The sequence below is a fragment of the Syngnathus leptorhynchus genome, chromosome 3 (genome assembly GCF_054491065.1).
Source record: "Syngnathus leptorhynchus isolate UIUO chromosome 3, UIUO_Slep, whole genome shotgun sequence".
Taxonomy (NCBI): Eukaryota; Metazoa; Chordata; class Actinopteri; order Syngnathiformes; family Syngnathidae; genus Syngnathus; species Syngnathus leptorhynchus.
Genome location: NC_141197.1, coordinates 20,559,987 through 20,587,938, shown reverse-complemented (window position 1 = coordinate 20,587,938; position 27,952 = coordinate 20,559,987). Strand labels below are relative to the sequence as shown.

Sequence of the window (27,952 nt, the reverse complement as noted above, 5' to 3'; positions counted from 1 at the left end):
GTTCAAATAGTCATTTAAATAGTGCCCAGTCGCATTTGGATGCCTTTGTGGCGAGCGAGCCGGCCAGAAGCACACATTCTGCTTCTGCTGGGACCTTGAAAGGAAAACTTTGGACATATTTAAAAAGCAGACAAAGTGTCGTGGGGCAGCACTCACAAAAAAACACAACAAAAAAAAACAGGGGAGGGCTCTTTTTCTTATTGACAAAATTTGTGGCGCACAGACATTTGCAGACCCAAAAGGGGCAAGGTGCCAAACCCAAGGCTATGACTTCACCAACCAAAATTAGTGGGGCAACCTCATTTGTGCCCCAAAGCTCATTCAAAAGAAGGGAAAGGCTCAAAGAGTGTTTGCGTGGCGACAAAGTGTTTGTTTGAAGCAGGACGTTCCGACATAAGCTCCCGGGATATTGAGCCACATGCTGCTTCACCCAGGAATGACCCCCGTTCAGACCCCTCCGATGGCACGGCGACATGCTGACGCTGGCGTTTGTTTGAATTCAATCAATAATGAGCCAGACGAGAAGGTTTGTCTCATTTCAGACAAAACGACCAACCGCTCGGAACTTGATGACATCTTCTGAATTATGGATGTGCGCAGTGGCGAGCGTTGACCACAGGGGGATAATCTTTTGTGATTAGAATTACACTGACATTTGTGACTCACTAATCCGCCAATTCAATGCAAAAATATCACGTGGCAAAAAAAGATATCATTATTAGAAAATCTCCTTTTGTCAATAATTCATTAAAATTTGAAAAAATAGAAACGAGGACACGGATTAGAAATTATACAGAGTAAAAAATAAAGGTCACTGCACGCTTTGCGCGATGAAACGCATTTTGTGCGATAAGGTAATTGCTCCACTTGCCACTTTTGCAACAAGACCACTGCCTTGCATCATAAAGATAAACGACTCCAAAAACAATGAGAATAATTCATAGGTCAAGCAGGCACAACGTGTGACGGAAAAATAACGCAGATGACAACAATCCAAATGGACACAACCACCAGAAATATTCCACAAAGTGGAAAAAAACAACAACGACGAGGTGAACACGTGTCGTACGTAGATACGATCGGCAAATAGAAATAGTCCACACGGACCCGACTGACCTGTAGCCGTGTTGGGTGTCCACGCACGCCCCCCCGTTGAAGCACGGGTTCTTGGGGTAGGCGTCGCAAGGCCGATGCGCCTGCTGGCGGCCCGGACAGGCGCAGACGGCGGCCGCCTCCACCGTGACGGACACCAAAGCTACGGGGCCGCAGTCCACCACGGCCGGCGTGTCCTGGACATCCACCGCGCTGGCGCAGCCGCCCGCCCCGCCGCACTCTGACCTCGGGCACTCGTCTACGCGCACCTGGTAGACGCGCACCTGCAGGAAGGACTGAAGCTGCAAGGAAGAACAGAAAGAACGGCCCGGGTCAGTCGGAGGTGCGGCGGTCGCCTCTGGAAAAGCGGCCAAGTGACCTTTTGCTTGTGAGCCGCCAGATATCCGTGCATCTTCTCAGGGGGCAGGAAGGCGGCGCCGGCGCGGGCGGCGAAGCGCACGTCCAGCATGCGTCCGGGGACCTCGCTCAGGCCGAAGACATTGACGTCGGACGTCGTCGCCGACAGCATCTCCGAAAGGAAGTCGGACAGCAACTCGTAGCGGCTGCGCTGCTTGCCCCTGGGCTCCAGGAACTCCGTGGCCGTCATGTCTTCCCAAAGAGGATTATTTTATTCCCAAAGTCATCCAACGATTGTAACATTTGAATGGAGGATGAAAGTGGCATCTCGAATCAGTCAATTTTCACAACTTTGGTCTGAAAATGTTTGAGAATCATCAAACAATACGTCGCCGGAGCGGCAATTGCACTCGTGCTGATGCCGAGCGATTAAGGAAAACATTTCAATTCAATAGCGCCAAAGCTGTGTGGATGAATTATTGAAAAAGGCTTCTTGTTATTTAGAACATTAGCGTGCGCGTTGGGACGCGCGCGCACGCGTTAGCTTGCATGCGCTCGCGAATATGCAAGTGCTCCAGTTAAAGGTGATTACACCGTGGACAATTTAGCAGCTTCATTTCCAATCACCAGCGCGCCAAGCGAGATGGCAGTCAACTGGTGTTTCATTCGCAGCGAGTCGGGTTGGGCCTTGAAATCGGGGCTGCCAGGGAAGGCTTCCGGGCTTAGTTGGTCTTTGGATTGGGGTTAGCCTCACATTGGGCTTTTAGTTATTCTTTGGAAATGTGGTTTCAAGTTGGATTAGGGTTAAGAATCGGGACCCGAGCTCGTATTTGAAGTCAGGCTTAGTATTTCGAGCCAGTGTTGGGTGTGAAGTCAGCCTTAGCGAGTGTCAGGATCTCAAATGAAGATTTGAAGACAAGCTTGCAAAATGTGCCTTTCGAGGTTGACGTCTGATAAAGCCTTGAAAGGAAGGTAAAATAAGCGCAGGGTTTCTTTCAAAGAGGAAAGTGAGCCACTGATGAGCAAGACTAAATAGCGTACTTGAAAGAAAAGCAACAACAACACCAGGCTTAATTTGATTGTTAGTCTATCATGACAGCTAATTGACACGCGGCGCTACAGCGGTCGGTGGCTTTCTCTTGATTGGCAGGATACGCGGGAGCCCCGTGTTGAAATTGCGCAAACAAGCCAAAGCGCTCTTTCATTTAGCCATCAAATGAATGAAATGCAACGAGAAATCCGCGTAAACAGCGGCCGGCGATGCTTTGCTTTTTGCCTTCCCCGCCTCGCCTCGCCCCGCCCAGAGAAAAACAAGGATATCAGAGGAAAGGCACGCATCAAAGACAAAATCAAGCAACAAGCCGACAAAACTATTGGGACATGCCTCGTAATGAAACACAGATGTACAAAAGTAACGGGACGCGGCGATTGGGCCTGTTATCCACTTTGTTTGCCAACATCTGTCCGTCCGTCCGGCCAATCTGTTCGTCCGTCCTTCCTTCCTTCCTTCCATGCGTCTCCCCCTTTATCATCCACGATCTATCCAGCCTTCGCATCCATGTAAAGTGAGAGCTATTCAGAAAGGATCTTAAAAAGGAGGTCGGACAAGCGCCCGCCGAATGAACGTTGGAGGCAAACGTCAGCTCTCATCCATCCATCCGGGCGGAGGAGGCCGGAGCGAGGCTGACAGGGAGACGGTCGGGAGTAAAGTGGGCTGCGGGGGAAAGCCTGGTAAGTTCTAACACTCTGTGACAGCCTCTGCACCTGGCGCACATCCAAACACACGGCTGCTCTCTCCTCCCTGCAGGCTGTGTGCCTCCATCTGAATACATTATCCCGCACACACACACAAAAAGGCCATTTAAATGGCATGTGCGGCGGAGGACTTTTTTTTTAAAGAGGTTTTTGAAGGCTCCCGAGGTTCTGAAAGATGCCTTGAAAAACAACATTTCTGCAGGTTACTTCAACAACTGCGCAAGTTGATTAAACGCAGAAGCGCCAAGGACTCTCAAATGTTCTTCTGGAACATCTTCTGCAATGGCTTTTTTTGAATGACTGAAACAGGATCAACTGTTGCTGCAAAACAAAATGGCTGACTTGCTGAATCGTGTTGCTTTTTTGTTGTTGTTGTGAGTCTACTCATGATTGACGCGCATGGCAGAATTGACATTCTGGGGTGAAAGCGGCTCTCGTGGCAAAACGCGGCTGAAAGGACTTCATCCTTCAGGACAGACACAAGGGCAAGCCGAAAGCAGAAAACCATTAAAGATATTTTCCCAATTTCTCGGCAGTATCGATCCTCGCTGGCCTCGCCGGGAGGGAGGGAGGGAGAGAAATATTTGGGCAATCTCTCACTTGACCGTGTTGCCTTTTAAAGGTCAAAGCCTCAACAGGAGCTCTTCATCAAGTGGTGGTCCTGCAGAGGGGGCTTTTGTGGACTTTGAAGGACTCTGCTTTTTCTGCCTTTTTCAAGATAGCCAGGCGGCCAAAGCGGCGGCGCCGGCGACTGTTGTGAGTTGATGTCGGCGCTTTGCATTAATCTCATGCCGGGCGGCCATTCAAGCGGCGCGCAGTTATTGCTTTCTGCATTTGTTCCCGGGAATAGGATTTAGAAAGCCGAGCCACTCCGTAAGTAAAGCTCCAAGCGGAATATTTTCAGAGGGTTCCAGCACGCTGACGGCCGATCGATGAGAGCGCTTATGATTGCATTGACACACTTTCACCTCTGGATGATCTCAAATTCAGATTTTCTTTGATGATTTTCTCAGCTCCGAACATTGCGTTTCATGTTTGTCTCGTTTTACGAGGCAGCGTCGCCGCCTTGACTGCCTGGAAGTGCACTCGTCATGGAAAATTGATATGTCAAAATAAATATGTCAGTGGCACTGAACGCTCGCTCTCCATTGAACAAATATCAACGTGGTTCATGGCAGTGAATGAGTTGGAAAATGATCATTTATTCACTTTGTCAGCGTTGATTATGGACAGATTTGATCCGTATCTATTTTGGGATTTTTCACATCAAATGAAGGCTCTTAAGTGAAATTTTATTTGGTACGTCAATTTCATTTTGGAGAGATTTTATAATTGGCTATTAAAAATCTTGTACGCCGTACTGAAATTCTAATTTCGCATGAAATGAGCATCTTGACAATTTAAAGTGAGCGTGAGAGCGAGCGAGCGGCCATCCAAAGAAGGTGTCACGAGTATCTCTCTATTTTCTTTGCAGGCCAACTGAGCAATGTTTCCACCGGCTGCTCCGTGTCACATTCATCTACCTGCATCCTGCCTTGGCAAGACAAATCCTTTTATGTGCAAGTACGATGAGGCACGGCACGGCGCGGCGCTCCTTCCTTCCTCCCTCCCTCCCTCCCTCCATTCCTCTCTTTGGAATGTTCTATTTCAATATCTGAGAGATGGTAAAAGCCCCTCAGCCGTGTCCTATTTCTCGCAGGCAAATGTAAAGTGGAGGAGACGGCGGAACCTCTGACGTGCACCTGGTAACTGCGCAAGGCTGTGTTGCCTGAGATCCGGGATGGAAAATCAGCCTTCAAAGTGTCCAATCGGGAAAACATCATCAACTCACTGGAGAGAATTTTCATTTTTTTCCAAATGTTGGATTTGTTTGATATTTCACATTGGTTTATATTGACTTAAAATAATGAAATGAATTCATTCATCACAAAAAAACAAATAGACGTAAAAAAATCGATCATTTCTGACCTGCAAGGCGGAGCGACGCCGAGTTGTGCACGGCGTCGTCGGGCAGCTCTCGTACGTGCACCGTTACCGCGGAGACGGCGTCGGGCCACACGCCGTCCGAAACGCGCACCAGGAACTGATAGTCGCCGGACGGGGCGTTCTCCTTGATGATCACAAAGCCCGTGCGCTTGTTCAAGATGAAGTAGCTGCCCACATAAAAAAGGCAGCAATTGTCAACCAAATGTCTTCGCTTTGATATGAAAGGCCAACAATAAGTGTGATATTTTTCCCATTACCAGTGCTGAACTCTTTTTACAATTTGTATAATGCCCCCCCCAACTGCTCAGCATTGGAGTCGGGCTGCACGAATGTCGTGCGGGAAGGTGGCGGTTCGGGCAAAGCGTGACCTTCTCCCGCCTTGCCAAACAACTTCAAAGTCCTCCAGACACTTCGGGGGGAGCCGGCGTGAAGCAATTAAGCCTGGATTGTCTGGCTCCTTCTCACTCGGGGAACGTCTCTAGGGGGCGCCGTGGGTCAAAGCGCGGCCCGGCCAATTATGGGACGGATGCTCCGGCTCATAAATTAAAACAGTCGCCGCCTACGGCCGAGCGGCGTGATTGGAAATGTTGGGACAAGGTCGAGGCCAAGCCGTCGGGGGGGGGAGCTGCCGACGTGCTGGCCCCGTGTTGACCCAGGAAAACCCACGAGCTTGCCATGTCTCTTTAAGGATGCCCTTTCATTGTTTAAACGGTACCTTGCACTTGTGTGCGTGCGTGCGTGTGTGTAATTCAAGTCATCAACTGCAATCAGTGGACTGTGATGCATGTGCGCAATGAAGCATCGAAATGCGGACGCCCATGGACACGTCTCATGATGCAAAAATTAAGTTGAAAGAAATGATCCAACTGACTGTCTGTCCATCAGCTGTCTTTAATTTACTCCATAAATCCATCCATCCATCCATCCATCCATCCATCCATCCATCCATCCATCCATCCATCCATCCATCCATCCATCCATCCATCCATCCATCCATCCATCCATCCATCCATCCATCCATCCATCCATCCATCCATCCATCCATCCATCCATCCATCCATCCATCCATCCATCCACTTACAGTATTTATTCAATTCATGTCAGTTCCATTTATTTAGAAAACAATTCACACCACTTTTGGTGCACTACGAAATGATGCTAACTTAGGTAAAAAAAAAAATTCAGGTAATTACTCATTTTTCAATTATATTTTATATTCACATCATTCACTAGTATGCATTTTTAATTGCACATTTTGCAAATATTTGGAATGCAAAAAAGTCTGTGTCGTCGTGGTTTTTCTTGTATTGACGATCACATTTGTTTTTGTTTTTGTGCGCGAGCGAGCAAACAAACGGCTGAAACTTTTGCGACAGTCTCACGAGGACGACAAATAAAAGCGTGGCGCCGGCCGGGCCAAACCAAAGCGGGCGAGTGAGGCGTTGACGAGGTGTTAACGAGGCTTTAAAGTACAACCTCCTCCTCCTCCCCTTCCAACCTTCCTTTCGGAGGATAAAACAGGGAAAGGGATGAAAACACTCCATCGTGCGCTTTTACGATGTCTTTTATGCCCCCTTTTAGTGTTTACTCCATTTCCCGCCGTGAATCAAGGTCCCCGCGGGACAATGATAGACGGAGGCAGTAAGGCGCTAAGGCGGAAGGATGCCTGACAAACGAGCCAAGATGACTTTTTGGGTCTTGCCGTACAGATAATGACTTTGTTTGATTAGGGCGGAGACCCGTCAGCGGCGCCGGACAGGATTCGTGCGACTCAACTCCCGAGAAAGACTTTCACGCGCGGGTGCCGGCTCATCTGAAAAAAAAGTCTACACACCCCTGTTTAAATTGGGGTTGAAGATTGCGCAAGAATGAAAAGTACTTGGACGACTTCAGCAGTTTTAAAAATGACAACGCTATTAACGGGTGGATTGATCGAATCTTTATTTACCCACATGAGAAATTGACGGCAAAGGTTTGAAGTGACAGCAGCGTTTACATCTGCTCATAAAAAAAGCCAAGTGGCGCAGTAAAACAGGCCGAAAGCGCAGCGCGATGAGCTACGACGTGCTTCCCGTTAAAGCCCTGTTTTTTTTTTTTAACCCAGCTGACAAAGATCACTGGCATGGAAAGTTAGTGGCAGATGTTTTGGGTGCACCGACTCTGAGGACCAGGTGTGACGGAAAGTTTGGCAGAAGTAAGTTATACACATCAAATATGGATGGAGGGGCTTTGTTTTCACCCCCCTCCCCCAATAAGTGCGCCAAATCTTTCTTTCGGGATGCAGAAAGGTGAGTGTGGCCTTCGATGAATACTTTCAGTAAATCTGGACTTTCTTTTGACTTTTTGATGGGGATGCACAGGGCACAGCAGGTGGGCGCCAAGTCTTTTTGGATCTAGAAGGGGGTGAACGGTTTAGGCCAATAAAATATGAAGCTTACCAATTCGCTATTTTAGGCTGTGGGCAGAGACAAATGGGGATGTGCCAACAAGTCTGTATTGTGAAGGGGGCGTGGCCTAAAAAGACAATGGGCTGTTTCAAAACAAAGCTGGAGAAGCAAAGCGTTTTCTTGGGTGTGAAAGGGTGCGCCAGATAAAGGGGGTGTGGGGGATAAGAATATTTGGCCCTTGAGCCCAAAAATTGCCACGGTGGGGGTTTTATTTTGACATTTTTTCAGGGTGTGGCCAGATGAGAGGGGGTGCGCCAACTTTGTGTGGATTTCAGAGAGGGGCTGGCTCTTCCATGGATCATTTGGGTTGTTGCCGGCAAAGTCGATGTCAAACTTTTGTGTAGATCCACTACCAAAGGGGGTGCGCATCTTAAAGATCCAATGACAAGTCCGTTGGACAGTATTGACACGTGATGGATCTTCGCTATAATCCGCCAGTGAATTTAATCAGCGCGTGAAATCCCACAAGTTTCCCGGCCCGGCTCGGTTGCGGTGATTGATGGACGTGTGAATAATGCAAAGATGGGAGTCCAGGCGTAGCCGTGCGGAATGTGGGCCAGATGTTGGCGGGCTGGCGGGCGCGCACATCAATCGCGGCAGCTAATGAATACCCGCGCACCTTATGGATCGCCGGTGATTCGGCCAAAGAAGGTGGAAGCCTTATTTCCTTGTCAGCTTGGCCATCAGCAATGGGCCGAACGTATCGATCACACCTTCCGCAACTTTATGGCTGCATTGGGGTTGCACAACGTTTACACTCTAGTGTACCATCTCTCATGTTTATACACCTGGAGTAGACAATATTTATTTTCTGTAGGCTTTTAATGGAGCGTATTTAATGGCGATCCACTTGGAATCGACCATTCGCCCTTGATTGATCCTATTTATGGTAAATGCAGCTCGACTACTCGAGGACCACGGTATCGGTCTGAAAAAAAGTGGTATCGAAATATACAGAGTAGCAAGTGTTTGGCAACTTTGGAGTCATACTTTTTTATCTGTATTTGTGTTGACGAAGATGAGGAGGACTTACGTGGGTACGTCTCCCTCGAAGACGTACGTCTTGTTGTCCCAGTCGTCCGGGTCGGGCGCGTACACTTTTCCCAGAACGGTGGTGGGCATGCGGCCTGAAGACAAAGAGAAAAATAAATGAAATAAACACAAAAGGAGAAGAATCCATTTCTTGTTTCAGTCTTGCAGAGCACTTTGAGGAGGAGTGGTGAAGGTCACATGACAGGAAGTGGAAAAATTGATATGGGACTTTGCAATAACCTTCAAGGAGATGCCTTCAACCATTTCAGAAGAGGTTTTCCAATACAAAACAAGGCACTAGTGCACCGGCTTGCAGCCCTACTTTCAAAGCCTAAGACTCTCTTCAATCCTTTCCAAAAATAAAACCAATTCCTTCTTCCTGTGCAATTTTAAAAATGTAAAGCTTGAAACCCTACTTTAAAATCATCAACCCCCGGTCATGACTTCAGAAGTGTAGCTTGAAGTACGACTTTAAAAGTCTCATTTGAAAACACAACTTGGGCTCCATACCTTAAGACTTTTTTAAAGCCCTACCCATTGCATTTGAAAGCCAACCGTTTTTGTTGATGATTTTTTGCAGCAGTGAAGGTCAAAATCCTCCCACGCGGTCGTGCAAGTCAAATAAAAGACCCGCACGGTGGCACAAAGAGCAACGGGACAGGAGGGGTTGGCGGGCCGACGCCGTCGTCTGATCCGCGGCTCAAAAGCCTTCCCGCCATAGCGAATTTGCCAATTCCGACGGAGGCCCGATCGGCTCCCGCGGCGCTTTGGTGCGACGGCTGGCGGCGCAACTATAAACGATTCGACTGAGCGGCGCCGCGGGACACCTGCTGGCTAATGGACAATCACGAGGACCATGAAAATGTTGACGATAATGATCCGGGGAGGAGAAGACAATCAAAATGCAGACATTGCCTTCCATTGCCGCATACTGATGAGAGCTTAATTGGAGGAGAAACGGCACAAGCTCCTGGACAAAACTATTGAGAGGCCCTTGTCTGCTGGAAATTTGAAAAACCGGAAAAAAAATCATTCCAGCTCACCTTTGTGCGTGTTGATGAAGACGGTCTTTTCGCCGGCGACGTGCGGGTGATCGTTGTGGTCGCCGACGGTGACGGTCAGCGTTGAGGTGACCGTTTTGGCGGGATGCCCGCTGTCGCTCATGACCACGGGGATGAGGAACTCCTTCTGACGCTCGCGGTCGAACGTCCGCAGCGCCGTCAGCGTGGCCGTCCCGTTCAGGTTGTCCTTCAGGTAGAAGTCATTGTCGTGGCGATAGTCGTCGGGGACGGTGAAACGGAACGGCGCGCCGTTCTCCGGGGAGTCGCGGTCCACCGCCCGCAGCAGCGTGGACGTCTCGTTCATGGCTACAACCTGAAAATGTATTCAGACATAGATTGGTGTGTGTGTGTGTGTACACGTCATGACGCGTCGGTGGTGATCCTACCTGAGGTCCAGGAAGGTTCTCAAAGACCACCGGCGCGTACTCCGCTTCGAACTGCGGCCCGTTATCGTTGACGTCCAGCAGGGGGAGCTCCACCGTGGCGCTACCCGACAAAGCGGGCACCCCGCGGTCTGTGGCGATGACCACCAGGTGGTGCTGGGCCACCCTCTCGCGATCCAGCGGCCGGGCCACCGTCAGGATGCCCGATTGGTCCACGGCGAAGAGTCCGTCGGGGTCGGAGTCTCGAGACAGACTGTAGACCAGCTGGCGGTTCTGACCCGAGTCCAAGTCGCTGGCCACCAAGCGGGCCACGCTGGTCCCCACGGGGACGTCCTCTGACAGGGGGCCCAGAGACAAAAAGTGCGGGATGAAGACCGGGGCGTGGTCATTGTAGTCGTCCACCTCAACCGCGCAGTGAAGAAGGCTAGAAAAATCCAAGTCTTCAACCTGGAAGGCATACAGACAACACATAAGTCATGTTCAAGCAGTTCAATTTGTAAAACCTAAGCCTTGCCCGAAACCCAAATGTGAAAACGCAAATCTGGCATATTTGCAAGCTTAACGCCGCATCTGTAAAACTCAAGTGCACCATTTCACTTTTTTCACGCGGGCTGCACTTTGCGAGAGACGGAGAAAAAAAATAAAATAAAAATAGAGTCCATTGGCGAACTATTTGAGAGGCAGCTCGCTGTTCTGCAAAAAAGCACAAAGTGAATCATTGCCTTTCATGTCCTCAAGTGACTCTTAAAAGTTTCCAGGTGCGTCGCTGCCGATCAGCTCAATCTTTGCAGAGTCAGTCGCGTTGTATGTCTACCATTGGTCACAGCTGTCTAAACGGAACGTGATTGCACCTCAAGTCGCTTGGTCCACGAGCGATTCACCTTGATAGTGAGGTTGAAGCTCTGCTCGCCGTGTCTCTCGTAGTCGAGTCGCTTCTTGAGTCTGAGGCTTCCCCGCTGCTCCGCTTTGTTGCTGACCACGTAGAACTTTTGCTCCTGGTCTCCGGCCACCACACTGAAGGTCAGCTGGCCGTTTTCTCCCGTGTCTCGGTCCTCGGCCTTCAACTCCACGACCTTGGACACAGTGGACACGTCAATAGCGCGGCGGCGTTTTTACAAGAGGCTCGTCGGACGGATGCCGGAATTGCATTCGGATTTTGAAATCGGATTCAGCAGCCACGAGAGCGTCGAACACAAACGTCCGTCTTTCTATTTCATTCACGTAGCCAGACGGGGAAGGTTTGGATGCGGCTTAGTGTGCATGTTCAGCCGTCTTGAACTTTTTTTTTTTTTTCCCCATCGCAGAGCTGAGAACTCAAAGCGAACGCTTAAAGGGAATATAAAAGCTGCAGTGCTTTTTTGGGATCCTGAGCCAGGAAGAGGAAAAATTATTTCCGATGAAAAATATCCCCCCCAGTTTTTCGCATTTAATTTTTAATGGCGGAAAACGTCAAGTAAAGTTTGAGTTTTTGTTTGGATGCGTATGTACCAAAATCAAAGTGCACTCGGGGGTTACCACGTTTTGCATTGGAGTGGATACAAAAAGTAACAGACCATCATTGAGTCAAATTGGAAAACACATTTGTGATCAATTCAGCAATGATTTGATTTTCATCCATTAAAAAACAACATTTATGCAAGTCAGGAATCAGTCCATCAATTACAAGTGATTGACGGATCAAGCGATTATTTGTCGAGATATCGCAAAGACAGATTGGGATGGACGATACGATTTGAAAAATGGCCGCCGGCTCACCTCAGCGTTGGGCTCGGCGTTTTCCGAGATCCGGGCCAGGCAGACGTGTTGGAGGAATCTGGGCGCGTGGTCGTTGACGTCCGTGACCTGGATGGTCGCCGTGGCCGTTCCCGCCATGCCTCCGCCGTCCCGGGCTTCCACCACCAGCATGTAGGCCTCCACCTGCTCCCGATCCAGGCCGCCCAAGGCCACCTAGCAAAAAGCACATTGTTGACGAAATGGATGCTTGCTGTGTTGGCCGGCTGCCCGAATCCCAAACAAACCGTGATGGTGCCAGTGGCGGGGTTGATGGCAAACATCTGGGAGAAAGCGGCAACGCCCCCCGTCCCGTCCAAGCTGCCCAGAATCCTGTAGGACAGGACGGCGTTCTGGCCCACGGCCGCGTCGTCCAGGTCGGTGGCCGTCATCTCCATCACCGACGTGCCGGCCGGCGAGTTCTCGGCCACGTCGCCGCGGCAACTGGAGGCGCAGGTGAAGACGGGCGCGTTGTCGTTGATGTCCCACACGTTGATGATGACGTCGGTGAAGCCCGTCAGGCCCTCGCCGCCTTCGTCCGTGGCCAGCACCACAAAACGCCAGGCGGCGCGCTCCTCGCGGTTCAGCGTCCGCTGGGCGTAGATCTTGCCCGTCGCCTCGTCGATGACAAACTCGCTCTCGGCGCCCTGGCCGTGGAGGGAGTAGCGGAGGGCCTCCTGGTCGGCGTCCTTGTCCGGGTCGGACGCTGTCACCTGCGACCCCAAAGGTATTGAAAGCGTGCTACCGGGGGATGAGAAACAACAGCGTCGCGTGTACGATGGCGACGTCAAATATTTGAAGTCGTTCTTTTTCTTACATTTTTTCCATTTATCAGTCAAAGTCAGCTTGATTGTCAATTTCTTCACATGTTAAGACACACAAAGAGATCGAAATGATCTTCATCAAGCTTCATTCGCTATAATTGCATTCATTGTGATTTCATCATATCTTTTTTCTAAGTTTGGTCAATTTGAGCTTTTCTTCAGATTTTTTACAATTGAACGCTTCATGAACAAGAGTTGTCCAAAGTGCTTCACAGAGAAGAGCATAAAACACAGCAAGAAATCATTCACCGATTACAATAAATAACAAAAACAAAGCTGAAAAAACGCATTTTATACATATATTGATATTATTTCGGAATGATCATAATTCTGTTTAATTGTCTTGTAGTTGATTTCATGTTTTATTTACGATTTAATTGTGAGATGTGATCGTACGGCAATGAAATCCATGTCGATGACTTAAATTCCCTCGAAATACCTGTAAGACGAAGACGGGCGAGCCATCCAGTTCTTCCGTCACGCTGCCATAGTACTCGTTGACGGTGAACACGGGCGCTTCGTCATTCTTGTTGACCACGTTGACCGCCACGGTGGTATAGTCCTCCCATTTGCCGTCCGAAGCCAGAACACGCAGCTTGTACCTGCGACGATAACACGACAACTGACACAAGTGGCTCCTCGTGTCGACCGAAAGCTCTTTCCCGTGACTTGTGTCAACAACTGGCACCAGCACTTAGTTGGCTGAGAGTCTTCTCTGTGTCACACAAAGTTTGGAGTGGATAAATGCGGTCGGTCTACCTTTTATTCTTCTCGTAGTCCAGAGGCTGAGCGATAAAGATGGTCCCCACCTCTGGTTCCACGTCAAACACGCCTCCCGTGTTTCCTGACGTGATCTGGTAGCGCAGTTTAGCGTTCCCGCCTGCGGAAGAGCACATAAGCCTCAGCAAAATGGCCGCAGCTCACCGTGACGAGCTGATTGATTTCCTGCGAGGGAACCTCCTCGCGGGGAAGCGCTCGTCTCCGAAGCCGTCGCCCGGCCGCCGACGGGCCGGCCGCTCGGCTTTAATGGAGAGCATTAGCGCACGTTAGCGGCAGGAAGCGTAATCAGATAGCGGGCTAGACAAAAGGTGATTACTCGGGCTTGGCATGTGAAGAGCCGCTCCTGATGAGAAATCCATAGTAAGTTTATCTTGCTGCCTGCCTGATGGAGGAAAAGCTTCCAGGTGGATCTTTTCAATGCAATGTGGCAAAAGGTTTGGATCCGGTTCTTCTATGAGATCCCAATATCAAACTGCACCTATTTGACGTTCATCGGCCAAAAAGCTATCTTTCATTTATGCTGAACGTGTAACATCCAATCTCCTTCACCACTTTCTCGGACTTCAAAGTGTTTTCAATTCAGTTCAGGGTCGAGCGGGAACATTTGCTCTGCATACATCGCAGCACGCACTTCACCTCTCAATTGTATCAAAAGGACAAAAACTTGCTCTGCACTCCGCAAGGTCGGCTTGGTTTTCTCGTGCCGATGTCCAATCATGACGTCCTTTTGAAGCCCTCAAAAGTGCATTGTGATGACATGTGATTGAAGCATACAGTCGTGAGTCCAGAATTTCAGAATCAGTCCCTTCTGCCCCCCCCCCCTCAATTTTTACAGCCATTAAAACAAGTCAGTGCCTTTTCAATGTGTCGTAACACGTTTTTCTGAGCTGCCCTTGAAGGCATAATGAACAGTCGCCATGCAGACAATCCATCACACAGATGGCAGATGAGGCAGACGCTGGGGAAAAAAAAAAAAAAAAAGAGGCCAAGAAAAGTCCTCGAATTTTTCCATATTTTTTTCATGTAAATTGAGCAAAACTGTCAATAGCAGATTTTCGACAAGGAGAGACTCAGGGGAGGCAGTTGAGGCTCTGCCTCACCCATCATCATGATGACCAGGAAAAATGAAAGAAGAACAGAAAATGAATATTATTTCAAATATTTTTGTCACTGGAGTCGTAATCCAACGGCAGAGGACGACGATTCGCCACTGCGCGTCCGCCCGCCCGCCCGCCCGTCTGCCTAGTCGCAAACTAATGGCCGCATGCCTGCCAGCGTGGTTCAGACAATTGTGTCACGTAATTCCGATTAGCTTTATGCTAATTCCCATCACGCAACCACGGAGCCGGTATTGGTTAAGGCGTAATTGGCCGTTCTCGGCTTAACACAGCGGAAAAACGTTGTCTTAATTGCAAATGGCGCAGAGTGTGCTAACACCGCGCTTCTTGGCGCCGTTGCTTCCCGTCTACTCACGCGTGAAACATGAACGGTGTTTGTTGACTTGGGCCCAAAATTGGTTATGTTTAGTAAAGGATATCTTTACATGAAAACATATTTCTATTTGACCTTGTTGTGCGCTAAGCAACTGCAACGCTAATGCTAATCCACCTGATTGTGTTGTCTTTCCAAACGAGACATCGGGGTACGTGCATTTGCAACCTTTCTTGACTCCAGTTCAGATTGTCCCCATCCCCCCCCCCATGCACTGTTTCCTAATTATCCACATGGCTTGAATATTTGCAAATAACTGCGAGGAGCTCAAGGACGGCGGCCGTCAAGGGATGATGCGCGGTGTCCAAACAAAATCAATCGAATGTTTTTCGTTTCTCTCATCTCCCAAGTGGACTCATTTCAAAAGTCTTTTTGTTTCCCTGGATGCCCCCCCCCCCCCCCAATTTATGGCAACCACGTGAAATACTTAATAAAGAGAGCATATATATGCAGCCTACACAATACGCTCGGCCAATGCAAAGTTAATCACACCTTCATAAATGACTTAGATTTCTGCTGGAATCATAAAGTGCAGGTGCTTTACAATCACAAAATGAAGATCAAAAGATATACTGCTTACAAGCTTTGACATGATTATATTGGACTTAGTGGGAATTGGATTTACTTTTATTTGCTCTCATCATTTATGCTTTTTTTTTTTTTTCAATCACTATGCTACGCTGAAGGCTTTTTATTGATATGGTTGCTTGGTATGAATGTGTGGAGTAATACGCACAGCACCCCAAAAACAACCTTCAACATCAAGGCAAGCATAAAAATCTACTCAACTTGGGGCAAACTCTGAAATGCGCCTAACCCCGCCCGCCGACGAGCACCTGACCCCGGCAAATCCAAAGAGCGAGCCCAACCCCTCTGCTTTCCCAATGTGGTCCAATCAGTAAATGGAGTTTGTCCGCGGGTGTTTTGGAGCGACTCTGGCCGGCACGGAGGCTCTAACGAGAGTGCGCGTATTGAGCGGCCGGCCGGCCGGCCCTGGCATTTAACGAGACTACACTTGTTTACCGAGAGAATTTATTCCGGCTTTTTGACATTCGACAAAAAAGAGGAGGGAGAGTGGGGGGGCAAGAAAGACTCACTGGCGGCAGTGGGAAGGAGCTAGCGGACGCTGCCCTACTGTGGGATTTTTATCGATTTTAGCGATAATGACGTCCCGAGCGAGGGCTGGCCTTTTAAGTCCAACACAGATGTTGCCTCGCTGGTGCGGCAGATTTCAAGTTGTCACATTTGCATCTAATGAGCACTTAATGTGCCCCAAATCACAAGTGCTTTTGACATTGCTGCTATTTTTTTCTTGTATTCATCATCATTGACTTTGGCTTTTAGCTTTGCATTTGTTAGTGGCAGGTGCCCAACTCTGCACTTAGGCTTGTTTGATGATAAGCACCACAATTACCATTAAGGTGACTCATTTTTAGAAGCAGGGCGTCCGTCTCTCGTTCGCCAGAAATTCTTAAGAAAAATGACGAATTTCACAATATGATTGATTTTTTAAAATACATTATTCAAACTATTATAATAATAATAATATGATTATTATTTCATTTGTATTTAAGATTATTATTGCCCCCTCTGTTGCAAAATGACATCAACGGAGTGAGTTGGCCCATTTTTTTCCAATTAACAGTGAAGAAAATGTCAAAAAGTCCAACTGAGACAAAGTGGACTTACGAGGTTGTCAGGCGGACAGCGACAAGATGCTAATGGTGCAAATTAACATTTGGACAGCCCCGCCGGGCCCGAGAAAAGCTCTGAGAGCACCCGCGCTAGCCCGCGTAGTAAAAAGCCGACATTATTACACAGTCTATCTTTTCAGAATTCGAAAGATCTCAGACGAGGAGTGGCGCAATTCAACCCTCGGAGCAATAATATCGCCGAGTTTGCTTTAAATCTGGGCGACCGAACGAGGACTCTTAATTAGCACTCTATAATAGGCGGGTGAATTGAAAAGGTCAACGGATTGTTGCTTTTCTAATATTGCCATCCGTATTGAACTGTTGAGTTCTGAGTAATGTTTCATATTTGTTGATGTACATTTGATGTTTGTCATTTCCACAGTAATGAAGGCATCCGGAATGTACCTCATTTGTCATTTTCAGCGCGCTTGTTTAATGTGGCGTCTCGTGTGCAATGTTTGCATCGCGTCCACTTTGGGCACCTTCGTCTCCGTCGTTGGCGCCGACGGTGAGGACGGCGAATCCCACGTCGGCGTCCTCGTCTGCGTCCACCTCGTAGGCGGTCTGGGCGAAGGCCGGCTTGTTGTCGTTGACGTCGCTGATGAAGACGCGTACGTACGCCGTGTCTGACAGCAAGAACACAAATTGGAAATCTTTTTACCGCTTACAAAATTGACAAAATAGCCTTGATAGTGAAAAGCAATCATTCATTTGTGATTTTGCTGAAATTTGCGCCCGCCCTACCTTTGACCTGCCTAGCAAACGCGCTGACAAAGGAACGGCGTGTCTGCGAGTGGCAAGGACGCAAAAACAAGACGAATCAGAAGAAAGGCTTCCAGAAGCCAGAGAAAGCTGCTATTATCAGCGCCTAGTTGTGCCTATTCTGTCACCTGGCACATCTGTCGCATCGCTTTGCAGCCTGAACACAAACGTGTTCACCCACGCTGACGCGCACCAAAATAGGAACTCAAAGCGTCCTCCCATCCATCGCCCGCCACTTGTCTGTCGAGGAAAACGCACACACGGATGACGCTCGCACACTATTCCGCTTCAACCACCTTGCCATGCAAAATGTTTATGTCATTTATTTGACGTCATTTATGTATTTTTTTTGATTCATTTCAGTGACACAAAATCATGTGAAATTAAATTAGTCCCATGTTTTTTTTTGTCTAATATAAACAGTATATGTCGCTTTAATTGTTTTGGAGTTTGAGAGGTCACAATATATATATATATATTAGGGTCAAAGTCGCCGGTCTGCCAGACATGTTTCTACTCACCAAAAAAAGAAAAAAATCATTTTCTCCACTTTTGGGTCAGAAAGCAATGTTTTGGGTGAAACTTAGACATTTTCCGCTGGTCATTTGTGAAGAATAGCAAAATGCAGACACAATTTCTTTTCTACTGAAAGAGCATCATCTCTTTTGGTCTACGATCTGAACTTGTTGACTTCACCTCTCTGTTGACATGTTTACATTTCATCATGACCTGAAAGAAAAAAAAAAAGAATCTACTCAAGTATTTGTACTTTATGTCCCACCAACGCTTGCCACGGAAAAGGCCGATGGAAAAGCGCCACCGAGCAGCTATCATCGCTCGCAGACCACGGAAGAAGCAAATCAAGCCAATCCCAAAAAACGGAAGCTGGGTCGCCACCTGGCACGGCGCCACGAGATGATGTAGCATTGCAAGGACGAGTGCGAAAAGTGGCATGAAGCAGCTGAGCTGCCGCCTTGACAAGGTTGGCACTCCAAACAATCACACCGCTAAGTGCGAAGCGTCGGAGACTTATTTTCCATACAAGCGCCTTCTGAGGAACCAAGTTTTTTGGACAAGACGCAAGGCACGCTTGTCGGCCATCTGCTTAAGCGGAAGGTTACGCGTGACAAACCAGAAGCTTAGGATGGGAATGAAAATGAGTTCAGGTGTTTTCCTAGCAAGCCCGCATTTGTTCTACAACATGTTTGACACGGAGACTTTGCCGACTTTAGTTAAAAACGCTCATATCGGATGAGTTGACCAAAAGCATATTGTCCTCCGTCCTCCCTCGCCTTTCCTCAACGCTTCTTTCCGAACGAGCCGTCTGGCCGAGCATCTGCTCTCCTCCCGCACTTTGCGAGGCACGTATGCGCTTCATCTGTCGCCTCGGAAAACAAATGGAGCCTTAAATGAAGCGCAGCTGTCCAAGCATCCCACAAAGGTCTCCCTCCTCTCGGTTGCTAAACGGCGGCCGCGTTGGTGCCGCTCATCGACAAAGTCACAATTGTCGATTATCAGGTGTGTTGTCGATTTTTCCTTATATGGGGTCAATAAGTCATTTAAACGACGACTCAGTCACAACATAGGCCACGCCCCCAAAATTTGGTCCATTCAAATTTGCACGGGCATCAACTTGTTTGCCTAAACGTTGGCTTTTTCAGCTTGAGAGCTGTAACGGCACCACAAATGATTTTTTTCTGCTGGTCCATTCCTCTGGTTTGAATTGACGCCAAAGAAAAGTGCTTGTATTTGGTGCAAGCTGGAGCAGATTTGATAACTCTGCTAGAAGTGCAGCAATCAAGAGTGCTTTTCACGCCGACTGATTTGAGCGTTGATGTTGTTGTCTTTTCAGTTGTTGTGGAGCCAAAACAACACCTTGCTTATCTGCAAAGTTGTAAGGCAACAGGTGCTGTTCTAACACCTTTCCCTCAGGACCTTTTCAGGTCCTTTTCAACAAATCTCATGTCCTCCGACACTCAACGGATGACATTCACATCATTTGAAACTGATGGCATCTATAATAAAAATACAAAAGAAAGCATATCGTATGGATTATGGTTTGTTTACTCACTTGGAACATCTCCAAATGTTCCAGCTAAAGGAAGAGTTGTCGAGTACTTCTCGTTATTCTCAACAAGACAAAAGATGAATCGAGGCATTTTTGAAAATTTGGAGCAAAGTCCATTAGGGAGGTTTTTTTTGCCCCTCAAAAAAAAGCCTTCAAAGTATCTGAGAGACTGCGCGCTTGAAATGTTTTTGAAGATCATTCCAAAGCAATTAGTGCCTTCAAATATTCTTTGATCCTCAGTTCTGCTTAGCTACAAAAGGTCGAGGCCACGGCAATCCATGAAATGGAGTTCTTACCGGAATTGGGCTGCCCGTGTTTGCCGGGTCTGGCCGACTCCCAGCCGTCCACCGATTGGACCTCCAACAGGTAGGAGCTTTTGGTTTCCCGGTCAAAAACGGTCTGCGTGTAGATGAAACCCAACTCGGGGTCGATGCGGAAATTCTGGTGATCGCCGCTACGATCCTCGAGCAGCGAGTAGGCGATCTAGAACATGCCATGAAAAACGGGACTTCAAATATCAATGTTTGGTTTTTTGTTTTTAGTACGCGTGTGTGACTGCACATTTCACCTTCCCGTTGAGGCCCAAGTCCAAGTCGTTGGCGGACACCTGAAACACCAAAGTTCCCGATTGGGCGCCCTCGGTCACCGAAGCCTCGTAGATGGAGGATGTAAAAAAAGGGACGTTGTCGTTCACATCTGGAAAATTGGGGAGAAATTTCAATTCATTTCTAACATATAAGTACGTATGACTGCACGTGTTTAGGGTTCGGGTTAGGGGCTAAGGCGTTAGCATTGACCATAAAGGGGCTAAGGCGTTAGCGTTGACATTATAGAGTAGTGTTTAGGACACTTGATGACTTCTTCTCAGAAACCTTTGGTCCAACTATAGCAAGTTCCAGTATTTTTAAGCAGAAAAGAGACACTTGAAAATGGAGAGCTGGTGGGAAGATATTGGAAGCTCAGCCGCCAAAGTAGGCTTGCTTGCAGAATGATGGCTGCCCATTAGATGACTTCATGGCTCTTTTGAAGACGAGGTTGCGAAAGATGAGGTACACTTGTTACACCCATGCAGTCTTTGGGGACTCGAGAATGAGGGCTGGGATTGGTTTTGAATTTTCTGAAAGGTAGTCATTTTTGGAAATGAGAAGACTACGAAAGTCGGTGCATTGCACTTTTTTCTGAGTGGCCGCGCGTGAGCATACGGGCGTTGACCTTTTGTTTATGACAACACTTTATCTTTGGCATTTGAGAAGGCATTTGCAATTACAGAGCGCAACCTTTGGGTTTCCACAGAAGTTACTTTGGCGCTTCAAAGGTGACAAGAAGTCTTGCGGCGTCTTCTCTAGCCCTGACACTTCTTTTATTCTCTCGCTCAACTGTCAAGCTCTGCGGTCGGACCAAAGGGGGAGCTTTGCCGGGCTGTCGTTCTGACTTCTAAAGGCTGCGGGGAGATGAAAAAGCATTTGAACTCTGGACAAATACCAGCTAACTTTGGGATGTGTCGACAGAGGGACGAACATAAAAAAAAAAAAAAGAAAGAAAGAGGGAAGCGCTTCTGGTGTCGGTGGAACACACAGTGTGAGCAAAATGTCTTATTCTTTCCACCACTGAAGCGAAACATTCTAGTCAAGAGATTATTCCACAAGGCAAGTCCATTTGCTGGGCTTTGATTTGAGATCTTTATATTCCATTCTGTGGGGAAAAAGAAAAAAAAAATTCTACAAATGATTGGGAAATGGCGAAAGCTACACACAGTATGGAGTGTACGCTTGGGTTTAGGAGGTCGGATTAGTTTAGCCTTAAAGCTAACATTCATGAAGAAAAATGGAAGTGGGCAGCTTTCTATGGTCTTAGGGTCCACTCGGTTGTCACATTTTCTATTCTACATGGTCGTTTGACGAGTCGTCTGCGAGACTCCCCATCTATTTTTCATTCACAGTGTCGAGATGAGGTTTGCAGCTCAGATCGGACAGATCAACTGCCGACAAAGTCGTGACACGGCGCCGCCAGGACCGCCTTGAAGCCGTGGAAAGGGAAGAGATGATTCTACGGCGTCACCGAGCAGGTAGCAGAAAGTCCAGTCAAAAAAAAGAGATGTTCAATAGACTCCATCGGTAAAGTGACTTGAAGTAAGCAAGAATCCACTCTGGAAAGGGGCGGGGCGGGGCCTAATCTCACAAAATCTCAGCAGTTTCATTAGTGCTTGCTGGACTAAGGTCAAGACTTGGTGTTCTGGGGCTAGGTGAAAAGAAAACGGGATTAGGTGAGAGGGGGGTAGAAATCAGGACTAGGGTTGAGCTAGGCTTCAGAGACGACGGTGTCAATCTCAAAACCGGCCCGTCACATTATTAGGAACACGATCGCGAGGTCACGCCAACAACGGGAGACCGAAGACCGACCTGTGACGTTGACGAAGACGGTGGTGAAGGCAGCCAACGGGACGGCGGCCACGTTCTGGGCTCGAACCCTCAGCATGAAGTTTCGGGTGGTCTCGTAGTCCAGAGGCTCCGCCACCAGGATGGAGGCCGAGCCGTCTTCCCGGTTAGGCGTCAAGTAGAAGCGGACGGGCATGTTGGTCTCCGGGACCATGCCGTCCTCCAGATTGTACGTCACCCTGGGGTCCCCCAGTGGGGAGGTGGCCTTGATGGTCTGGTTGTTTGGAAAGAGGTCACAGAAGGTTAAAATCCCAAAAGCAAAAAAGCCATTTCAAGATTTGGCCTCCACCGTCCGTCTCTTTGTTGCAAGAGGTCCACCTGGGAAAAACCAATCTCTGTCACGTTAGCTTGAAATTGCACGCCACGGTCCAGATGAAATCTTTTAATCTATTCCCGCCTCCAGAGACCTCCTGGCACATTCGGCTCTTCTACTTAGCGGAAAGCGATCAGCCCCCCGTGTTTTACGGCGCGCAATAACGTAAAGTCAAATATTAAGGCCGTAAATTTCCGCCGAGGCTCCGACATGCGGAAACCCGGCGGGATCTTACAACGCCATCTTCCCCGCCACTCCCGCTTCATTCTTGCTTGGCTAATTAAGGCCAACGCCATGTAGAAGACATGGCCGCACGCTCCCAATTAAGCTCCAAAGCGCCATCTCGGACAGGACCCCGGCGACCTCGTTGAATCCGGTCAAGCCCCCCGAACGCCCGAGCCGCCGTAATGAGACGGCGGCTGGCAAACATGGCGGCGAGAGCGCTCATTTCCACGGCCGAGGCATTAGCAACATCGCTGTCAGGCCTATAACCCCAACCCTCACTCATAGGCAGAACCCGGCCGGCCCCGTGCGTTAATCAGACACTGGCTGGCAAACAGAAGCATCGTGGAATGTTCCAATTTCCCCATTTTGGCATTTCCGTGGGCTGCCATTTTGGGAGATCCCGTGGGCTGGACGTGAAGGACCCTCGGCGGCCGCTTTGTTTCCATCCTCGCGATGCAAATATCAATCAGCGGCTCTAATGGACTTAATTGCTTTGGAGAGGCGCTGGGAAAACACTCGTGATTAGCCGAGAAGGCATAAACGCCAGTGCGGATGAATAATGAAAGATGGCGATTAGTGAACATCTGCAGCGCGCTGAAAAATCAAGCTTTACGTGGCATGTTGCCGTTTTCTCTTTGCTCAACCTGGTGTCAAAGAGGATGGCTAATAATCCAGCCTTTTAAATGTTATTTGCTTGCTCAACCTCGTGTCAAAGAGTGTTTACAGGTTCACATGGATGGCTAATAATCCAACCTTTTAAATGCTTTTTAAAACCATTCAGGGTTCCCAAATGGAAAAATAAATGTGCTCTTAGCTTTAAAGTGCAAATGGGGAGGGCGGTGCGGTGCGGTCCATTTCTCGGGATGATTACGACGCATCTGTGGGAAAGAAGCTCTTCAACGTAGAAAGCGGATTCAAAAATTGAATTCAAAAACTGACCATCTTCACCAAGCCATCGTTTGCTTCTACTTTTGGTTTGATTTCAAAATAAGGCGATTGAGAATATTCACGATATTTTACGATTCAAAGTTTGGTGAGTTGTTGAGTCTGCTCGGGTGCACCATTTTGTTGCCGGAAAATAAAACATCAGGCAGCAATCAAGCTCATGCCTACATGTTCATGGCAAACAAATGAGTATCATCAAATTTGGACGCCAAGACAGCATCAGCTTGGCAATTTCACGTCACCCATCTGTTTCCATTTGGAGCCCTTTTGACAAATTCCCCAGCAGGAACCTTGGAATTTGATCAAATTGTGGTTTCAAAGCCAAATGGCCAAATTCCATTTGGCGTCATCAAAAAAAAAACAAAAGTTGCAAAACTTGGCACAGGGCTCATCTCTCTGGTTGACCTGTGCTCGCTATTGTTGCAACAGCTCGGGGAGCCGTTTCGCAAAGGTCGAAAGTTGCACCAAAAATGGCTGCTTCAAACCAAAATGGCTGACTCGGACATCCAATTTGGCCGTGGGCCTTTCCATCTTGTTCTGCTGGTCGTGCCCGCCCAATTTTTGTCGAGCTGCGTCGAGGGCTGATTCTTTTTTCTTTTTTTTCCACGTTAATAATTCATGGAGCAGTTCATACATTTTAATACAAATGCCAAATTATGCAGCAGATGAATGTGTCATTCGGAAGTTGAAAACGAATATCCATTGGATGCAACCGTGTTGATTCTAGTCTTCACCCGGGTAGCCAAAGTTGAAGGAGCAACATTTCGGGGGTAATATGAGAGAATATTAAATGTAGATATTGACAAACATGTTGGCTGACAGCCCTTTATATTCCTTCCTCCCTTCCCTTCCTCCCTCGGTTTTCCACTTTCCGCATGTTTTTGAAGGCGACCAGTGTGGGACTTACCACGACGGGCGTGTCGCGCACGGTGTTCTCGGGTATGACCACGGCGTAGCTTTCCTTCTCCCACTGCGGCGGCTGGTTCTTCACGTTGGTGATGGTCACGGCCAGTTCCACGGAGCTGCTCCGGTTCCCGCCGTCGGTGGCCACGATCTCACGGGTGATGTAGGTCCTCTGAATTCACGGGGAGCAAATGCCAGTGAGTCAGTCATAAGTAAGGACTCTCCTCCCTAAGAGGCTGATTTGCAAAATGCCAGTCCATTTGGTGCACTTTGCTATTTATGAGATAATGGAACATCAGAGTTCCCTGTATGGTGGAGTTTTTTTTTCAAGGAAAATAAGAATCTCCAAATGTATCGCTAATGCTTGGCTACTTTCTTTTTTTTTTTTTTATAAGCCCCAAAAGCAGGTTTTTGCATTTGATTTTGATCAGTAAAACAAAGCAACTAGTTGGCCACGTTGATGCTGGACGATGATTTGCATGCATGTCCACATTTAATTCCAATTTCGACGTCTTAAAGGGGAAGTCAACCCCAAAATGTTATTAGTGATAATATGCACCTGTGATTTTCATTTGACAGGAAGTGGCAAAATGGCCGCCCCTGAGAGGGATCAAAACGGGGGAATTTTGCACACACACAACATACGAACAAAAAGAAAACTTTTCCCCTGTAATTGTATTTTTTATGAATAATGTGACATAAATTTGCCATGGCCATTGGGTCCTTATCGCCTCTTCCATTGGACGCGCCAAGCTAATCAAGCTAATGCTGCCACTTGAAACGTCTTCATCTCAATCAAACGGCACAAGCGTTCGTCACATTTCCAGGCTTTCTCCCTGATTGCGCAGACGCCGTCTGATTGGTTCAACGCCGGAGCCCTTTCTTTGCTGAAAGCAGACGCCGGCCGGCCGATATTTCCTCGGGCCGCGCACGATTAACGGCGTGCGCAATCTCTCGGAACACGCGCCGGCAATCCAAGAAATTGCACGTCGTCGCCGAGATGGCGGCGGTGATAAAAGTCCAACGGGAGGAAGAAGTTTCCCACGAGAACAAATGCACTCGGGACGCAATGTTTTACAGCCGGGGAAAATATCGTTTTCGACGAGTCGCTACACCAAATGATTGTGATCCTTTGCCAATTATGATTCTATCATGATACAGCACTTTGCTGTACTAGAAGAAATGCAATGATCTCCTTAAAGATAGAGAGAGATACAATCCATCATGACATACGTACTTTTTGCCCTAACAACAAAAACATACAACTGATGTGTTTCAGTTAAAAATAGAAGAAATCTTTCTTTTTATCCCAAACATGCTTGATTTCGTTGGGATAAAATATATTATAAATAACAATATCATATAAAAAAAATAATAATCATCTGACACGCATGATTCCCGTAAGAATATATGCATCATTGAAACAAAAGCAGCATATTTGCAAATATTTGCTTTTCATTGGGCAGCATGTGGAAGTCAAAAATATAGCAAATAAATTCAATAATTCCGAAAAAATGTAGGTTAAAAAAAAAAGCAAAATACCCACAACCTTAAGTGAAAATTACCAAACAAAGAAATTTGTATCTATTTTTTATAAAAAGCCTCTCAACCTATCAACCTGTGTTGACTTGCTTCTTTGCAACTGAATGTTTCCTGTCAAAACTGATTTTCCAAAAGGAAGCAAATGAAAAAGGAAGGTCACATCACCCGATTTTCAGGATTTTTTTCAAGCGCTTCAAATAGCAACTTTTCTTTTCATATTTCGACGACCTCAAGCTTGTTCTTCCAAAAAACACTTTGCACATCTTTCTTACATTCATCATTTTGTTACAATTGTTAAGAAAATCTTTTGCACATTTTCTCAAGAGCTTCTTCCCTCCAGTGTGTTTATAAATGTGCGTTGAGCTCTTTTTTTATGATGAGACTTTCAATCCTTTGTACCTAATGCTGCGCGCATTACCTGCGAGATGGGCTGGTTGACATACACCCAGCCGGTCAACGGGTTTACCCTGAGGTACTCCGGCTGTTCACCGGACATGGAGTAGGTGACGGCGGCGTTGGTTCCAAAGTCGTCGTCGTGGGCCGCCACTCTCAAAAAACTGGTCCCGATCATGGTGTCTTCTCGAAGGAAGTCTGCAAAGAAAGAATTGGGCCACTTGTGAAACTTTGCACAAGATTTCATTTGGCAAATGGCTAAAAAAAAAAAAAAGTTTTTTTTAATTTTGTTTAACTCACACTCGTAGCGAATGTTCTCAAACTTGGGGCTGTTGTCGTTCTGGTCCACAATGAGAATGTTGAGCTGGCAGATGCCAATCAGCGGGTCGTTGGCCCGGTCGGTGGCCGTCACCGTCACGGCGTACTCCCGCTGGCGTTCCCGATCAAATTTGCGAGCCGTGACAATCGTCCCTACGGACAAAAGCGCAGCAAACGTGACGGCCGCATCGCATCGGGAACCTTTGACATCGTAAAGAGCAAACCGAGGAAATCAAGGAATCACTTTTGATTGCATCCCGCTGCGGCGATGAAAAGCTCGATTGCTCTTCCGAGCCGTAAAATCTTGTTGTCATGACACAGACACAATTTATAAATATGTTGAATTTTAAAAAGCCAAACTATAATGAGAAAAGTCAGTGTTAGTCATTCAGATTCGGAATCTGACAAATCTTGAACTCATTCACTGCCAACCCAGTAAAAATCTTTGACGTCTATAACCGTCGATGGCACTGAATGAGTTCAAACTTGTTCCATTGAGCTTTTTTTTTTTTTTTTACATTCTGAACGACGCTACGATCTGTTTTCATAAGCCGGCGTATTTTTGTCTACCTGTTTCGGGGTGGATGCTGAAGGCGGGCACGGTGGAGTCTTTGTGCATGAAGCCGTACGTGACCTTGCCGTTGGAACCCTCGTCGGCGTCCGCCGCCTCAACCTGCAGCACAAAGGTCCCGGCCGGCTGGTTCTCCAGAACCCTCGTCTTCTCGCGGTACTGCTGGCACTGAGAGAAGGAGGGAGGGAGAGCACAGCTGATTTTTTTCATTGATTGCACAAGCACCCACCCGTCTTTTAGCCGACGACTCTGACCTTTGACAAACTTGATGAGCAGGCTAACACAAAAGTTATAAGTTCATAGTTCAAAGTCCGGCTGAGGAAGCAATGTATGAAAGTAGCGTGTGAGCCTCATGAGAACTTGGATTTGTTCTCTTCTTTGAATTGATCAACTCAAGCGTGCTGTCGACTCATCGGCGGCCCCTACTGAGAGAAACCGTCTGGCGGTGGGAAAGCGTCTCTCGTGCCCCTCACATTTCCTTCCGAGTCGGTCGCGTCGCGGCGAGCGCTCGAGGCTGACACGGCTTTAATTTGTACTTCTTGATTTCCCCCCCACTGAGTCTTGACTCGCAGCAGTGGGCCTGCCCCCCCCCTCGCCCACCCGTCCTCCGCAGCGCCAGTACGTTTGCAGCACAGGGCTCCTCTGCCTGCGAGGAGTGAGACTTTCAAAATGAATCTATTATACATAAGGTAGCATTTCTCTGCGCCAAGATGTTTGCGCCCCCACAAGCTGTTCCTGCTTTTCCAGGCCAAATTGCGTGAATTAATGAAGCTCGCTTAGAAAAGTACTTGATTCTATTTTCACC

The 27,952-nt window shown here is 47.8% G+C and overlaps 1 protein-coding gene across 3 annotated transcripts in view; it reads right to left on the bottom strand.

Moving 5' to 3' along the window:
* LOC147059742 (neural-cadherin) overlaps window positions 1-27,952 on the bottom strand; it is a 102,213-nt gene that overhangs the window by 27,624 nt on the left and 46,637 nt on the right. For all 3 annotated transcript variants that reach the window (XM_085908220.1, XM_085908218.1, XM_085908219.1), the window contains 19 exons: window positions 27,147-27,315; window positions 26,559-26,729; window positions 26,284-26,456; window positions 24,328-24,495; window positions 21,902-22,151; window positions 20,071-20,198; window positions 19,799-19,985; window positions 17,155-17,298; window positions 13,467-13,587; window positions 13,147-13,309; window positions 12,132-12,596; window positions 11,869-12,060; window positions 10,995-11,186; window positions 10,117-10,560; window positions 9,713-10,043; window positions 8,671-8,764; window positions 5,173-5,357; window positions 1,472-1,701; window positions 1,117-1,394 (listed from right to left, as the gene is read on the bottom strand). In XM_085908220.1, coding sequence (XP_085764346.1) covers window positions 1,117-1,394; window positions 1,472-1,701; window positions 5,173-5,357; window positions 8,671-8,764; window positions 9,713-10,043; window positions 10,117-10,560; window positions 10,995-11,186; window positions 11,869-12,060; window positions 12,132-12,596; window positions 13,147-13,309; window positions 13,467-13,587; window positions 17,155-17,298; window positions 19,799-19,985; window positions 20,071-20,198; window positions 21,902-22,151; window positions 24,328-24,495; window positions 26,284-26,456; window positions 26,559-26,729; window positions 27,147-27,315 — 4,085 coding nt within the window. The remainder of the gene's footprint in view (window positions 1-1,116; window positions 1,395-1,471; window positions 1,702-5,172; window positions 5,358-8,670; window positions 8,765-9,712; window positions 10,044-10,116; window positions 10,561-10,994; window positions 11,187-11,868; window positions 12,061-12,131; window positions 12,597-13,146; window positions 13,310-13,466; window positions 13,588-17,154; window positions 17,299-19,798; window positions 19,986-20,070; window positions 20,199-21,901; window positions 22,152-24,327; window positions 24,496-26,283; window positions 26,457-26,558; window positions 26,730-27,146; window positions 27,316-27,952) is intronic.